Below are 17,602 nucleotides of genomic sequence, written 5' to 3' on the forward strand. Positions count from 1 at the left end.
TTATTTTTTGGATTTTATTTCTTTTTTTTTGCGGTCAGAACATTTGCTATTCACAAAGTTAATATAACTAAAAACCTGTTATGGCCGTTTTTAATTTTTTTGCCACCCTTTGTGCCACTGGGGTTTCAACCTTTGAAAAGACAAGCAGCTTAATAAAGTTGCAAGGGAACTATAACTTTCCCCTTTGACCTAAAATCGTCATTACACAACACTACCCTTCCATTGTTATAATAGCAAGCAATCTGTCCATAAATCGTTTTCTGAACAATTAGTAACCTCATTTCTGTTGATAACTTAACTCTGTCTAACTCAAGCTGAATTCCTTCTTTTTTATATATGTTCAAAAATAAATGACATATGTCGAGTACTGTGTAAAACAGTATGGCTTATGCTTCAGTCATATTTTACTTATGATGAAAGCAAGAGTAATCACACAAAGCGTAAGCACAGTAGAGTATAAGCACCATAAAAACTAGATAGTGGCAAGAAACTCGGAGAAGATAAAAGTCAATATGGATATGGAACCGGAAACAAAAGAAATAGGAAGCATTAATATAAACGATGTTGCTTTTATTCAAGGTTTGATGAATCTTTCATTCCTATTTTTATATAGTTTATACCTACAAATCGGAAGATCTGGGACTTCTAGGTCGGTAAATAGTGACTATGTTGAACGAAAAATTCGCAACATTCTTGATGAGCTAGTACTGCATGTACAAACAATGAACTATCTCAAAGAACGCCAGCAGAATAACAATTTGATAAATGATGTGCAAAATATAGAGAAACCAAAAATAACGGTTACAAGTGACGTGCTTTTTTCTAAGGGAGGGAAAAAGAAAATAAGGGTAGTGCGTAGGAAGAAAAGTCAAAGAATCCATAGAGGCATGAAAGGTTTTTATTTCAATAGATCCAAACCTCCGAAAAATAAGGTGTTGCTCAAACACTATTACCAGCCAGTTTCAAGAATTGATGACAATGACGATGATATTTACTTTACTGACGGCACATATAAATTCAAATTGGTCAGACAGAACAATATACCTATAAATGTACTAAATAGTCACTCTGATGAGCCTGGAATTAAAAGAAATGACTATGCAACTCCAGATGATGGAAATCTTAGTTGGATAAGGTCGGCAAAAGATTTGATTGAACAGACACATTGTGTTGCTGTGGATATCTTTAATATTTTTGAAAATGCGAATCAACCTCCGCGGTGTTTAGAAAGGGCAATTTGTGAAGCGAATCATGGATCTCAACAAACATCTCTTGTTATTAGAACCCTGTCACCCTTTTTAAGGTATGTGCAAGGCTTCATTTTTATTTCTTACATATTGTGTTTGTATTTTTATCTTTTGCACCAGAATGAAACACGCAAACAAAACGGATCTGTGTTTATTTTTTGATGGATTTGAAAATTTTGCTCCATTCTTGCATAAAAATCTTCTATGTAATTCCTGTGCGCGCTTGCGGCTCATTAATACGTGATTTGGTATCGTTAACTCTACAATAGACATACGTAAGGACGGACAAAAGAGCTATTACTGTGAAACATGGGGGGGGGGGGTAAAAGCGTATTAAGGTCGTATAAAATGATTTGAAAGAATAATGAAGGTTTTCCTAGAAATAGTAATAATTGGAAAAGGGGGTTTTGGACTTTTTATATTTTGAGTATTTTTTTTGGAAAAACATAGAAAACACACAGTCACTGCACAAATTTATATTCTTTTTTTGTATAGCGTTTGTGTGTTTTCTTTGCTTTATCATGTTTTGCTTAAGCTAGGTTTTTTTTACATCTTTTTCAGTTTTAATAGTTTTTGGAAATTATTTGTACAATTTTATAGTTTGTGTGTTTTTAACAGTTAGAAAGAGATGCCTGAAAACATATTTTTCATTTTTACTCAAAATGATTCAATTTTTTACTCAAAATAATTTAAAAACAAGACTTTTCGCTCGCTTGAAGTTAGGCTATTTGTAAATGAATTGGAAGGAAGAGAATTTAAAGTAAACAGATGGACTTTGGAGGGAAGAAAACATTTGTAAAATTGGTGCCACCATTGAAACGGGGGCTTTCGGAATGGAAGGGCACCTTGCAAAACCACTGGGTAGATATTTGAATTTCAAAATAGTTTATCGAATGCCCCAAAATTAAATCTGATTAACTCTTGACTACTCAAATTTAAGAATTAGTTTACAACCTTAATTGATTGAACTAATTAGAAAATTAATTATTTGATTAATGAATTAAAATAAAATTAATTAATTTATAAATTGATAAGAATGAATGGATCATTAAATTTAAGAATTGATTGAGATTGTAGTTTGTGAAGATTTTAAACTGATGTGATTTTCAGTGTAGGAAGTACATAAATACAATTATTAGTTTGAAATTTAAAGATGGCAGTAACACTGAGAGGCGAGGAGGCGGGATCAAAGACCTAAAACAAGATAAAATAATTAAGGTTCACTCATTAACTTTTCGACATTACTATATTTTATTACCTAGCTGTATACAGTATACTTTGAAACCATGTGTATTTTTTACTGCTTCCATATTTATTTATGCATTCACTATTACTAATAGCGATAAGCCTTATGGCTTGTTGCGTAAATGGTTGCGTAATATTACCATAATATATTGGTGAATATGGTCAACTTTAAAATGGCACGGCCCATAAAAAAGAAAATTGCTCAAAAGTCTAAGAATTTCTCTACTTCGATTTCAACAATTTCAAGGAATATATGAATAAATGTTACTAGAATAAATAGTTATATGAATAAATGTTACTGGACTACATTTTACTGTGGTAAGACCCGAATTTACATCCGTAGAGCCTTTAAATCAATATGTCATAGCAAGGCCGTGGTTATTATCTTATTCGTTTAACTAATTTTACGGAAGGTTGCCAAAATTTCCAACCCCTTTCGAAACCCATTCATATTCTTGGCAAACATATTTTGTTCCACATAGATGCCCTAAGTCTTACTATGATCATTATTAGCTATCCACATGAAAAATTGTCATCATTACCTGCCTAAAACGGGTAGAAAGTGCAATAAGTAGTGAGTTATAATGCAATAGAACCTTTTTTGGATTTCAAGACCACCATTACTATAATTGCTCATAATAGAGTTAGTCATAACATACTGGTCACTAATTTAATAGCGTTATTTTGTAATAAACAAATCGTAATCATTTGGTGTTTTAACTTGGCTGATAATATAAATGGCACCTTATTTAAGGAGAAACCCACTGCACACGTTATTCTTCACAGAAAACCTAGGAGCTGTGTAGAAATTACTTTTAAGTTTAACCCAATAATAAATAACATTGTAGAGTCGTTGACAATTATTCCACTTAACATTGGCATCAATTTACGAAAATGTATAGGGGGGGGGGGAATGTATCCCTTAAAATCTAGGGGGGCAATTTTTTGTTTCAATGAAAAACAAAAAATCTTTTCAATAAAACTACCAAAAAGAATGAATCCAAATTAGCTCAATTCAAGGTTAACGCCAAGATCTGATCACAAAATTCTCAAAATCAGATTTAAAAAGAATTCAAGATATTATTTTTTGTGTCTTCATACTCGGAACAACGAAAAGTACAAACGTATTTCCGTTGTGTAATGTTAGCTGAAAGATCTTGCCACTTATAATGAAAAGCATTCAAGCAGGCTTTCTAGGGTTCTCTGCTGCCTAGGGCTCTCCCTAAGATCAGGCCTTTTGTACTTGGATCGATGCTCCTTTGAATCTAAACTCAGGGTAGCAGCTTGTTGATATCAAAATCCAAAGGCATCAAAGCCGTCAAAAAAGCCGTTTGCTAACTCCGGTACCCTTTGATAACCATTTAAGAAACTAGTGAATATAATTATTTCTTCCTGTATATAGCAAGGAGATTTCCTTGTTGAACCTATTGTGCGGAAAGAAATATTGGACAAACATTCGATTTGTCACCTTCAGCCCCCCTCAAGAGCTTCAAATGAAAAATCTTCAGAATTAAACATATACTGTTGCTAGAAATTGTCATGATTGCTCTATCTTCCCGTATATATGATATAGCAGCCAGCGATAGTTTCTAGCAATAATGTATGTTCCTTAAGACTTTTCATGTGAGGCTCATGGGCGGGGGCGGGCTGAAGACAACACATCAACGAACATTTTGTTCACGATTTTCTTTTACGTAAAGGTTTCAGCATGGAATGATCCCACTGGTACCCTATATGCATGGAAGTACTATCATGGTATCTATCTTATCTCGTTTTTATTACTTAATCACATTTACAAATGGTATCCCCATTTGTAAATATGTTGAATTTTTGGGCGCCATAATTAGCAGGTTTTTGCCCCAAATTTATTTCCACAGAGGCCCGACCCGGGTACCAAAGAACCGACGGTAGTTTTGCTGGCTACATACCTACATAAGCAGGCCCAACCTGGGTACCGAAGAACCGATGTTAGTTTTGCCGGCTACATACCTACATAGGCAGGCCCTACCCGGGTACCGAAGAACTGACGTTAGTTTTGCTGGCGACATACTTACATAGGCAGGTCCGACCCGGGCACCGAAGAACTGACGTTAGTTTTGCTGGATACATACCTGCATAGGCAGGTCCGACCCGGGTACCAAATAACTGACGTTAGTTTTGCTGGCTACAGACCTAGATTTGCAGGACTGATGATTCGGTTGAAACCGTCTTGCGTTCAGCTTAGACGTGCATTATTTTGCATTAGACGTGCATTACACTGGCAAAATTTTTTGAAAGAATACACATTTTTTGGACGGGCTGCAAAATTCTTCTTGCAAGCTACATTAACGCGTGTCGGATAAGTGATTCCTTAAAGTCGATAAAATGCTGCCAACAGAGCAGAAAAAAAGAGAAAGACAACTGAAGTAATTGAAAAACCAACATTTTATTCATTTCTGATAAATTGAAACTGAAAATAAAAAATCTCATTTTTACCTTCTATTCAGTTTCATATTCGAATTCTTAATATTGTTACTATGTTTTGCTAAATGTAGCTTGTTCGCTGCACTATGCAAACTAGCCCATCTTTGACCCACCTGGCACTTCCAACACTGGCACTAGCAGGAAAACCGTTGGAGCAACATTGCTACCCGAGGGGAAAGTTCCCGTGTAAGGTTTTAACGCATGTGTAAGGTTATATAAGGTCATGTAAGGTTGTGTGAAGCTCATGTCTAAGGCTCCTCACATCTTAATTTAGCATAGTATAAAAACTGTGTGAGTATAATTAAACCAAGATGTATTTTGGAAGTCTTTCTACCCTGGGAAAGATACTAAGATCTGAGTCTTTGTGTGGTACCACATAAGGTTTTCTGTGAGTGACTGTAATATACTAACTGCAAAAAACTAAAAAACTAAAATAAACCACCAAAGCGCTATCAAACAAGTCATTTAAATACAATATGTCCATAGATTAACAGTTACACTCATCCTGGTGAGTGGCAGTGGCGTCAATTCACAAAAACTTAGGGGGAAAAGAAAAGTGCATTTTTCAATACCTAGGGGGGAGGGCAAAATTGCTGTTTTTACATGTTTACCAAAAAACGTATTTTCAATGATAACACCCCAAAAAAGTGCTTTCCAAAATCTAAGGATGGGCAAAGAACGAAAGGGAACAGACACCCCTGTCCCCTCCAATTTACGCCACCACTGGGTGAGAAGTTGAACATAATTGTTTCCTTTTTCATCCTGCATATAGAAATTTACCGAAGCATCTTCGAAATGTTATGAGATTAGAACCTACCACAAATCCATTGTTTTATTGGTGTTCTGTTTCCAAAAGAATAAAAGGTTTTTTTCAGCATAAAATTAAGTCTTTGCTATTCAAAATCCGTGTCTCAACAGTAATACCGTATCAAGAATTTTGTTTGAGACAGGGGGTAAAAAAAAAGTTAAAACAATCTGTGTTACGTTTTTAGGAGTCGGACAATTTCTGTTTTGAGGGGGGATAAAAACTGGTAACCATCCCCCCTGAATAGTGTTTGACTCAGTATTATGGTTGTAATAAGGGAAGAAAAAAATTGTCAGATAATGGCAAAACAAGAAATTAAAAGAGCGGCAGCAAAAATGCCATCGTATGTTTTTCAAGTTTTTCAGGATTTGGAGTTTTTGACTAGTTTTTGCAATTTCTCGAATCGAGCAATTCTTGTTGAAACTTTGGCATAGTGAAATCCAAGAATAAGCCTGTTGGTAAAACTTTTTTACGAATATTCTTGAAATAATTTGTAATTTTTTTTTCTTTCATGAAAACTTTTAAAGATTTTTTTAGAACATACATGGTGGTTAACTTCTAAAGAACTGAAAAGGGTTATTAAACACATAAAAAAAGACATCATACCAGCCTTAAGTATGGTTAAGACAAACATTACTGTAATTAGTGATTCCAAACTTAGTGATTTGAAAAGCCATTGTCTTCTTCCTGGGACCAATTTTTTTACGTAGTGTAGTTTTTTGCGGATTTTTCATTAATTTTAAAACTGCTCCATACGAAAGAACTCCAAAGGAAAAAAACCTTCAGGGGCGTCGTTTCGGTGGCAAGAGGGTGGGTGCAGCTGACCCTCCCAGTAATGTGGAGAAAAAAATGATTATATAACACATGCCGCCTGAATATTGGGATATGGACCCCTCTTGCCCCCTCCCCCAAATAAAATTATGGAGATTCGCTCCTGATTTCCCTGAAGAAAACTTCCCATTATTTCTTGTAGGGTCAATTTTTCTTCTTCTATTTTGAAATTGTTTGTCAGGGAATGCTTCTAATTGAATAAATGAATAATTAAAACATTTTATTCAATTGAATAATTTTAATTGTAATAATTATAATAGCAATAATTCTATAATAATTCTATAATGACTAATTGTAATAATTTCAATAATTCTTGAATCTTATTGAATATTCCTCAGAAAATATGGCTAACTTGCATAGCACGTGAGTAAATACTGAACGCGAATAACAATCAATTGAGATATAAAAATTTGAAGGGATTAGCTCTATCCGGTGGTCTTATAAACTTCGGAAAGAGCTCACTGGATTGTTAATCAGAAGTTTTAGTGAGCTTTTTGAGATTCAGAGTGATGGGAGGGTGAATATCCCCCCTTACACCTCGTATTTTCCCAAAATACATCTGATAGAAATGTACAAAATACATCTGAAAGAAACCAGTTTTTATCCCCCCTCAAAACAGAAATTGTCCGACTCCTAAAAACGTAACACAGATTGTTTTAACTTTTTTTTATCCCCTGTCTCAAACAAAATTCTTGATACGATATTACTGTTGAGACACGGATTTTGAATAGCAAAGACTTAATTTTATGCTGAAAAAACTTTTTATTCTTTTGGAAACAGAACACCAATAAAACAATGGATTTGTGGTAGGTTTTAATCTCATAACATTTCGAAGATGCTTCGGTAAATTTCTATATGCAGGATGAAAAAGGAAACAATTATGTTCAACTTCTCACCCAGTAGTGGCGTAAATTGGAGGGGACAGGGGTGTCTGTGCCCTTTAGTTCTTTGCCCACCCTTAGATTTTGGAAAGCACTTTTTTTGGGGTATTATCATTGAAAATACGTTTTTTGGTAAACATGTAAAAACAGCAATTTTGCCCTCCCCCCTAGGTATTGAAAAATGCACTTTTCTTTTCCCCCTAAGTTTTCATGAATTGACGCCTCTGCCACTCACCAGGATGAGTGTAACTGTCAATCTATGGACATATTGTATTTAAATGACTTGTTTGATAGCGCTTTGGTGGTTTATTTTAGTTTTTTAGTTTTTTGCAGTTAGTATATTACAGTCACTCACAGAAAACCTTATGTGGTACCACACAAAGACTCAGATCTTAGTATCTTTCCCAGGGTAGAAAGACTTCCAAAATACATCTTGGTTTAATTATACTCACACAGTTTTTATACTATGCTAAATTAAGATGTGAGGAGCCTTAGACATGAGCTTCACACAACCTTACATGACCTTATATAACCTTACACATGCGTTAAAACCTTACACGGGAACTTTCCCCTCGGGTAGCAATGTTGCTCCAACGGTTTTCCTGCTAGTGCCAGTGTTGGAAGTGCCAGGTGGGTCAAAGATGGGCTAGTTTGCATAGTGCAGCGAACAAGCTACATTTAGCAAAACATAGTAACAATATTAAGAATTCGAATATGAAACTGAATAGAAGGTAAAAATGAGATTTTTTATTTTCAGTTTCAATTTATCAGAAATGAATAAAATGTTGGTTTTTTAATTACTTCAGTTGTCTTTCTCTTTTTTTCTGCTCTGTTGGCAGCATTTTATCGACTTTAAGGAATCACTTATCCGACACGCGTTAATGTAGCTTGCAAGAAGAATTTTACAGCACGTCCAAAAAATGTGTATTCTTTCACAAAATTTTGCCAGTGTGAAATACATTTTTGGTGCAAAATTAAAAAAATACTTTGCTTTATCTCTTTGGCACTATCTTCTCACAAACTTCCATGGGCTGTCACTCGCTTTCACTCCACAAAGTAAACTCCAATCTAAGGATTATAATTCACAATGTCTCGCAAAAATCAAATATTCAAAAATATATAACCAATTGTATTTATAAAACTAAAAATAAAATTAAATAGAGCACAAGACCTCTGTGGCACGGAATAAGCAGAGAGAGGGGGCGTCTCAGGGCCCAGACCCTTTAAATTTCTACTTCGTTCCAAATTTATGTTCATTTCTTATTCAAAACTAAATTAAAAAACAAGTTTTTTCAACTGAAAGTAAGGAGTGACATTAAAACTTAAAAAGAACAGAAATTATTCCGCATATGAAAGGGGTTTTCCCCTCCTCAAAGTCCCGCTCTTTACGCTAAAGTTTGACTCTTTTTCACAATTCTACTTTTTAAAACAATAAAAAAAATTAGCGCAAAGAGCGAGGCGGTGAAGAGCAGACAACCCCTTTCATATACGGAATAGTTACTGTTCGTTTTGAGTTTTCATGTCGCTCCTTACTTTCAGTTGAAAAAACTTGTTTTTTTATTTAATTTCTGAACTTTTTTGCATGTTTTGATTTTGGCTCACCGCACATGAATAATTAAAACGAAATTAGCAAATTAATTTTTTTGGCTAAATGGCTTTCTCATAGTTTTGATCGGAATATTTTGATAAAAACGGGGTGGGGAGAAGGCATAGTTGCCTTCCAATTTTTGGTTATTTAAAAAGGCAACTAGAACTTTACATACATTTTTTTACGAACGTTTTTATTAGTAAAAAATATGCGTAACTCAAATTAAATTATATAACGAAATTCTATATTTGTATATTTTTATTACGTATATGAAGGGGTTTGCACCCTCGTCAATACCTCGCTCTTTACACTAATGCTTGAATCTTGTCCCACTTCCTTAGGAATGACCCCCTGAATCACAAAGGCCGTAGAATAAATACTTGAAATTACTAAAAATACTTTAGCGTAAAGAGCGAGGTATTGAGGAGGAGACGAACTTATATACGTGATAATTTCTGTTCGTTTTAAGTTTCAATCCTGATCCTTACTTCCAGTTGAAAAAAAAACTTTTTTTCTCGTTTCTTATAAATAATGCTAAAAATCCTGCGCCCCCTTCATGTAAATTCTCTTCCCTCATGACAAATTCTTCTATGGAAATATCCTCCCACGTAACCCTTCCCCCGAACCACCCGCCCCCCAAAGCGAATAAGTCCCCCTGAAAACGTCTTTTCACATACCTATAACCATTACTATATGTAAACAATGGTCGAAGTTAGATAATTGCAGCCCCTCACCCGGGGACTGTGGGGGTACTGTGGGGGAATAAGTTGTCCCGAAAGACATAATTTTTAGGTTTTTCGACTACACTGAACAAAATGGCCATAATTTCGATCTGGTGACTTTGGTAAAAAAAAACAAGCATGGAAGGGGGTTTAGGTGCCCTCCAATTTTTTGGTCACTTAAAAGGGCACTAGGACTTTTAATTTCCGTTACAATAAGCCCTCTAGAGATATTCTAGGACCGCTGGGTCGATATGATCACCCCTGGGAAAAAAATAAACACGCATCCGTCATCTGTGATACGCTGAACCTGATGGTGTGATTTTCGTAAGGATTCTATGACTTTTAGGGAGTGTTTCTATTTTCTAAAATAACACAAAATTTTCTTAGGCTCGTAACTTTTGATGGGTAAGACCAAACTTGATGAAACTTATATATTTAAAATTAGCATATAAACGCAATTCTTTTGATGTAACTGTTGGTATCACAATTCCGTGTTTTAGAGTTTCGATTACTGCTCAGCCGGGTCGCTCCTTAGCACAGTTCGTTACTACGAACTGTTCGATTATGAAAAGTGTGTTTTTCGTCATTGTCCCTCCCCCTCCCTTAAAAACTTATATACGTTCCGGCTCTGTGGCTTCAATATAGGGTTTGTCAAGCGTTTCACAGGAAATTGTTTTGAGCAGAAGGGTTTGCAAGAAGGTTGGTTGGTAATATTTTAGAAACAGATATTTCAGATAATCCTCACAAATTTGATGTTTTAGAAGAATCGAACTTCAGAACCCCTTCCTCCATCTGTGCTCATATTGTATTTATATGGAGGGACTGTGCGCTGAGGTAGCCCGTCTTTTTTGCGGGATTTGGCTTATATAATTTTTCATCTATGCCTTTACTATCATTCAAAAAAATTTCTAAATAATAAAACCTGCAAAGAAGCCAAAAAAAAATCAGTGTTTATCATGCATCAGTTTCATACTACCGCTGCACTGAACACTTACTTAATGCTGCATCTAATTGATGAAATTTCAATTTTGAATACATGTTTTTATTTTGATTAGCTGATGCCAAAATATAGCAGGTGGTGCAAGTTTGAAATGGCGTGCCTTTGTCCATTTTATCTGGGATAATGCAAACTGTCCACTTACCAAGATTTCTGTACCAACCATAAAAATATTTTCCGTTACAAGGCAGTCACTCCTGCTTCTTCCAAAATGTTAAATAAAATAAAAAACTTCACAGGAAAAGTAGATAGTGAATTTAAAACTTATCATTTTAAACGTAACAGGAAATTAGCTAATGAGGTGTCAAACCCAAAACAAGAAAAAATTATTATGAATGAGGAAATAAAACATTAAACAAACATGACTTAAAACACTGAGCCCAAATTAAACAACAAATAATATTTGTTGAAAAAGATGATGAAAGTCCCTCCCCAGAGCCCTCAGGACAAGGGCTCCCGATATCTATCTGATAGAAATTCTGAGGTGGCTATTTGTTATCGTAAAAGCTTCGAAAACGGCTCATTTGATTTGAAATTGAAAGGGCTAGTTCCCATTTTACTAGTCCAAAGGGATTGGTGGGCAATTTACCACCCTCCCATGCCCATCATTTCCCCAAACATATCCAATCAAAGTCTTGAGATAGCCATTTTTGTTCAACATAATTGAAAGCTCTGGAACTTGTGTCTTTGAGAATGACAACCCCCCAGACCCTTCAGGGCAAGGGTTGTACGTATAAACTTCGGAGGGGCTCATTGGATTGGTAATTAGAACTTCTAGTGCCTTTTTAAGATTTAGAGTGACCGAAGGGTGGATACCCTCCCTCACACATCTTATTTTTCCAAAATGCATCTGATAAGAGATGGTCATTTGTTCTTGTAGAAACTTTGAAAAGAGCTCTTTAGATTAGAAATTGAAAGCTCTTTTATGATGACAACCCCACAGCCCTCAGAGCAAGGGTTGTAAGTTATCCCCTATGGAAAAAATGATCGTATAAACTTCGGAGGAGGCTCATTGAAATGGTAATCAGAGCTTCTTGCGCCCTTTTTAAGATTCAGAGTGATCAGAGGGTGAAAATCCCACCACATCTCCGGAAATGCATGTAATAGAAACTTTGAGATAGCCATTTGTTGTCGGAGAAACGTTGAAAACAACTCATTTGGTTGGAAATTGAAAGGGCCAGCCTTTATAGCAGTCGAAAGTGATTGGAGGGCAAGACACCCCCCTTCCACGCCCACTATTTCCCCTTAACCCATCTAATCAAAATTTCTCACTTTATTGAAAACAAAATATATTTCAAATGTTTTCATTTTGTTTTTACTTGTTTAAAATTTTTTACTAGATACACGAAGTGGAAACCCTCCCCTTTGCATTGCAATTACAGCACGAACGTTTGGTGCCCTTTTCAAGAGTAACAGGAGATTGGAGGGCAAGCAGCCCTTTTCTCATGTTCATCCATTTTTCCAACGCATCCACTCAAAATTTTGAGACATTTTGTTCAGCATAGTAGAATGATCCCGCAACTATATCTTTAGGGTTATTAGGCATGTTAACTTCTCACAATTATGCAACTGGCCCATTATGCTTTAAAACTAAATATTGCTTTAAAATAAATAAAAAAGCCTTGTGTTTACGGTTGCCAAAAAGCCATATATCAAGAACGACTGATCACATTAAGTTGAAACATTTGGGGATACTACTATTACTACTTCTGCTCTTACAAATTAAATAAATAAGAAGAGTGTAAGTTTATCCAGGTTGTCAAAAGCATAAATAGAATCTATGGGGAATGACATTAAGTTTTATTTTTTAGGTCAACTTCCGAACTTACAAAATTACAATTAAAATTATACTGTTTGTGTCAGGATTAAAAATTGTTGGAAAAGTTTTTCTAATATATAATTAGCAACCCATAGCCTACTATGGATTCTTCTAGAAAAAAACTGAAAAAGATACACAATATTATTTTTTCCATGCAAAAGACTATGCCAATAAAAAATAAACAGAAATTAATTTAAATAACTTTTTCCATAAGAAAAGTTCTTCAAAGAAAAGTAAAGAGCTCCATTAAGGCAAGAACGAGCAAAAATTAAATAAAATAATCTTCGAAGCGTAAAACTACTACAAATCACTATCAAATAAATAAATGAAACTCAAAACGAACAAAAATTACAATCAATAGCCGAGTCAAACCCAAACCAGCAAAGATTAACATGAGTATGGCTGATAAACCCCATGGCTTCTCAAGACCAGAACACGATTTGCGCTTTACTAATAACAAAATACTTTTGAAATGTTTTGATCTTTCTTACTTTAATAAATAATAAATTATCAAAATCTTAAGGAACAAATGTCAGTAGATGTCAATTAAACTGAAAATCCACGGTCATTTTTTTTTCAGTAAAGCGGAAATTGTGTACTAGTCCTGATAAGGCAAGGGGGTTATCAGCCTTATTCATGTTAATTTTTGCTGGTTTGGGTTTAACTCGGCTATTTTGAGTTTAATTTATTTATTGATAGTGATCTGTGGTAGTTTTACAATGGGAAGACTATTTGACTTATTTTTGCTCATTCTTAGCTTGATGGAGCTCTTTACTTTTCTTTGAAAAACTTGTCTTATTGAAAAAGTTTTTTAAATTAGTAAAAATAAATATACAATTATTTTTCGGAAGTATTTTTTTCCAATGAAAGTCAAGAGGACTCATTAAAACTTGAAATGGAAAAAAAATATTCTCTATATAGGAGGTGGGTGTTCCTCCTCAACACCCACTCTTTACTTTAAAGTTGGGTTTTTTGTCTCAATCTTTCAAGAACGACTACTCAAACACAAGAGTGATTGAATTTTTTTTTAAAGTATTTTTTAAGCAAAATGCAATTTTAGCATTAAGAGAGAGAGTTCACACTCGGATTTTCATATCTTCTTTCTAAGTTCTTGTGTCACTTATTATCTTCCTTTGAAATTTTTTTTTTCGTTTTTTTTGTATACAGGAACTTTAAGCCTTTAGTATTGGTTTTTTAGACTTCCTAATCTGGTCACTGTGGTAACATAATTGTCTTTCAAAAGCAGTGCTTGGTTTTGACCTACTACTTTTTTTTAAAGTTCATATTTCCTTTTTAACACTGATCAATACTCTTTCTAGATACAGTGAATTTATGTTGCATCTGTTTTTTTGGGGGGGGGGTTCGTTTGTTTGTTTGTTTTTGCGCAAAAATCTGTTTAGGATTTGAAAGTTTTTAAAGGCTTAAAACTTCTTTTTGGGGATGCACATCACATGAAAACGGATATCAAACAGTTCGTGGTAACGAACTGTAGTAAGGAGCGACCCGGCTCAATAGTAACCAAAACTATAAAAAATGGAATTTTGATACCAATAGCTACATCAAAAGAATTGCATTTTAATGCTGATTTTAAATATACAAGTTTCATCAAGTTTAGTCGTACTCATCAACAGTTACGAGCCTGAGAAAATTAGCGTTATTTTAGAAAATAGGGGGAAACACCCCCTAAAAGTCACAGAATCTTAACAAATAATGACACCATCAGATTCAGCGTATCAGAGAACCCTACTGTAGAAGTTTCAAGCTCCTGTCTACAAAATGTGGAATTTTGTATTTTTTGCCAGAAGGCATATCACAGATGCGTGTTTATTTGTTTGTTTTTTTGTTTTTTTTTTCCCAGGTGTGATCGTATCGACCAAGTTGTCCTAAAATGTTGCGAGAGGGCTCGTTCTAACGGAAATGAAAAGTTCTAGTGCCCCTTTTAAGTGACCAAAAAATTGGAGGGCACCTAGGCCCTCTCCCACGCTAATTATTTTCCCAGAGTCAACGGATCAAAATTCTGAGATAGCTATTTTATTCACCGTAGTCGAAAAACCTTATAACTATGTCTTTGGAAACGACTTACTCTCCCACAGTCCCCGTGGGAGGGGCTACAAGTTACAAACTTTGACCAGTGTTTACATATAGTAATGGTTATTGGGAAGTGTACAGGCGTTTTCAGGAGGATTTTTTGGTTGGGGGAGGGGTTGAAAATGGGGGACTATTCTCGATGGGAACTTTCCATCGAGGAATTTGTCACGGGGGAAGAAAATTTCCATGAAGGGAGCGCAGGATTTACAAGCATTATAAAAAAAAACAATGAAAAAATAAATAGGAAAAAGTTTTTTCAGCTGGAAGTAAGGCGCAGCATTAAAACTTAAAACGAACAGAAATTATTACCCATATGAGGGGCTCACCTCCTCCTAATACCTCGCTCTTTACGCTAATGTATTTTTAGTAATTTCAACTATTTATTCTACAGCTTTAGTGATTCAGGGGTCATTCTTAATGAATTGGGAAAAATTTAAGCTTTAGTGTAAAGAGCGAGGTACTGACGAGGGGGCAAACCCCCTCGTATATGTAATAAAAACATGAGAATACAAAAGTTCTTTACGTAAGCTAATTTATAAGTTACGTATATCTTTTACTAATAAAAAGATTCGTAAAAAATTAAAAGTTCTAGTTGCCTTTTTAATTAACCAAAAAATCGGAGGGCAGCTAGGCTTCCTTCCCCGCTCTTTTTTTCTCAAAATCATTCGATCAAAATTATGAGAAAGTCATTTAGCCAAAAAAAAAAGAAAAAAAAAATGCAAATTTCGTTTTAACTAGTCCTCTGCGGAGAGCCAAAATCAAAACATGCATTGATTCAAAAACGTTCAGAAATTAAATAAAATTTTTTTAAAATTAAATTTTTTTACTGTTTTAAGAAGAAGAGTTGAGGGAAAGAGTCAAACTCTAGCGTAAAGAGCGGGGCGTTGATGAGGAATCAACCCCTTTCATACACGAAGTAATTTCTGTTCGTTTAAAGTTTTAATGTCGCTCCTTACTTTCAGTTAAAAAAACTTTTTTTTTTTTTTAATTGACTTTAAAAGCTAAGAACATATTCGTTTCAAAAGGGGCGAAACAAAAAGTAAGCTCTTGCCCCCCTTTCAAATCAACTTTTTGGTAAAAAATAGGCATGTTGCGCTCTTGGACTAGAATCAAGTAAGGACTTTCAATTTGTGTAATTAGAGAAACAAAAAAGGAAAGTTGGTACTCCAAAGCCCCATCCATCCCGATAATTTAAGAGCAAAGGTAGGAATATTGCACCTTGTTTAGACTGAAAAAGTCACAATGATTTTTCATTCCTGTGATTTGAGTCCCAAAGCAGGCCATGAAGCCCCCCCCCCTCCCCGACACCCTTTCAACTTCACGTTATTAGAGTTCCTTGAATGCGACTTTTAAAGCAGAATAATTTGAAAGATTTCAGTCTGTCTTATCGGAATTAGAAAGTGGCCCTCGGCCCCTCGAAAACCACTCTCATCACAGACTTTCAGCCGACAGGTAGGCAGGCATTTTTTTCACTTATTGGTTGGAGACGATTACTCTGGACGAACCGAAAATTTGATTGATGATTTTCATTGGCCTATTCTCCTTTTCCAAACTGAAATCCGCTTGAAAAACTATCGTCCAAGTAGTTTTGGGCAAAAGGGATAAAGCTGATAGATTTGGATCTAGCCAAAATTTAGATAGAGCAGACAGAGACGTCCGAAACTTCTGAGCCAACTTACTTCCCACACTAAAGTGTCTGTGTTCAGTTGGTGCTTGGTAGGAGGTGCTTGCCGGTTTCAAAGCTATATTACTTGGGAATACTTTCCTCTATCATGAAGAATGACTTATAGGCAAGAATGAACACGTTCCTGATTAAGGACGAGGGGTACGAGCTAGTGTTAATTGTTCAACAGCACCGAAAAGCGAGGATTTACTTCTTTTTTTTTACAATGAATTCTTTCAGAAATTCTCTAAACATGGCAATTAGACCATTAAGAATTGTTATGGAAACACATGTAGCATTTGTGGTGGCCGAAAGAAGGTGTTTTGTTAGACCTTATTCACCATTTCTTGCCCTTAGTCGCAAAAAAGCTTGGAAGTTGCAATCATTAAGAGCTGGCGCCGGTTCGGTGATTGAAATACAGTCTGATTGACCAGATCAAAAGTCATTTGAACTTAATGACTTTTCAATATCCGGAATCCCCACAAAATTAAATTCTTTTGGCATACACATTCTACAATACATGTAGAATTTCGGTTACTGTGGACACTGGATGCTCTGTGTTTACAGTCGTTACCAAGAGTTTTTCAACTTTAACTTTAGTGAATGACAGCTTTTACGGGAAATTAAAATAATTATTTTAAAAGTATTATCTTTAGCACCCATTAAGTCATTCAACCAAGACTTGTGGTAAAGACAGACTGCTCAATGTCATCAGAACAAACATTAAAATATGACACCGTTAGTTTGTAATTATCTTTTTTTTTTATAAAACTACTAACAGGGTTGTCAAATAATATCATGGCTAGTCTAACACCTACTTCCCTGATTTTTTTTCTTTTTGTTAGTTTCATTTTTTATCAAATGGGCTATTATATTGACAGTGTACACTGTAGTATTTAAGACTAATGGGCGTTTCTGATATTTTGTAATTTTAAAGAAAGCAAAAATGCGAATTAAGAATATAATTTGAATAAAAGACTAGCAGCTTTAGTTGGGTATAAGATATAGAGTTTGACCATCTGGTTGGCTTATAGATTTAAAACAGATTTTAAAACCAGTCTTTGCCTGTCTTTCCTATCTTTTAGGAAATAAGTAAATATGATCCGAATCTAATAGTTGGTGTTGACGAGCTATAAGTAAGGAGCGACTCGTGTTAATAGTAATCAAAGCTCTAAAACAGAGCTTTGATAGCAATGTATATACCAAGAGAATCCATATAATTAAGGTTGAAGTAGCGCCCCAAAAGCAAAAAG

The 17,602-nt window shown here is 35.0% G+C and overlaps 1 protein-coding gene across 1 annotated transcript in view; it reads left to right on the forward strand.

The window, feature by feature from the left end:
• The first annotated feature begins 379 nt into the window (after positions 1-379).
• Positions 380-17,602, forward strand: part of LOC136038779 (uncharacterized) — a 31,634-nt gene continuing 14,411 nt past the window's right edge. The window contains exon 1 of the mRNA XM_065722154.1: positions 380-1,303. Within this exon, the coding sequence (XP_065578226.1) occupies positions 513-1,303 (791 nt within the window). The 5' untranslated portion in view covers positions 380-512. The remainder of the gene's footprint in view (positions 1,304-17,602) is intronic.

Source organism: Artemia franciscana, chromosome 18, assembly GCF_032884065.1.
Source record: "Artemia franciscana chromosome 18, ASM3288406v1, whole genome shotgun sequence".
NCBI lineage: Eukaryota > Metazoa > Arthropoda > Branchiopoda > Anostraca > Artemiidae > Artemia > Artemia franciscana.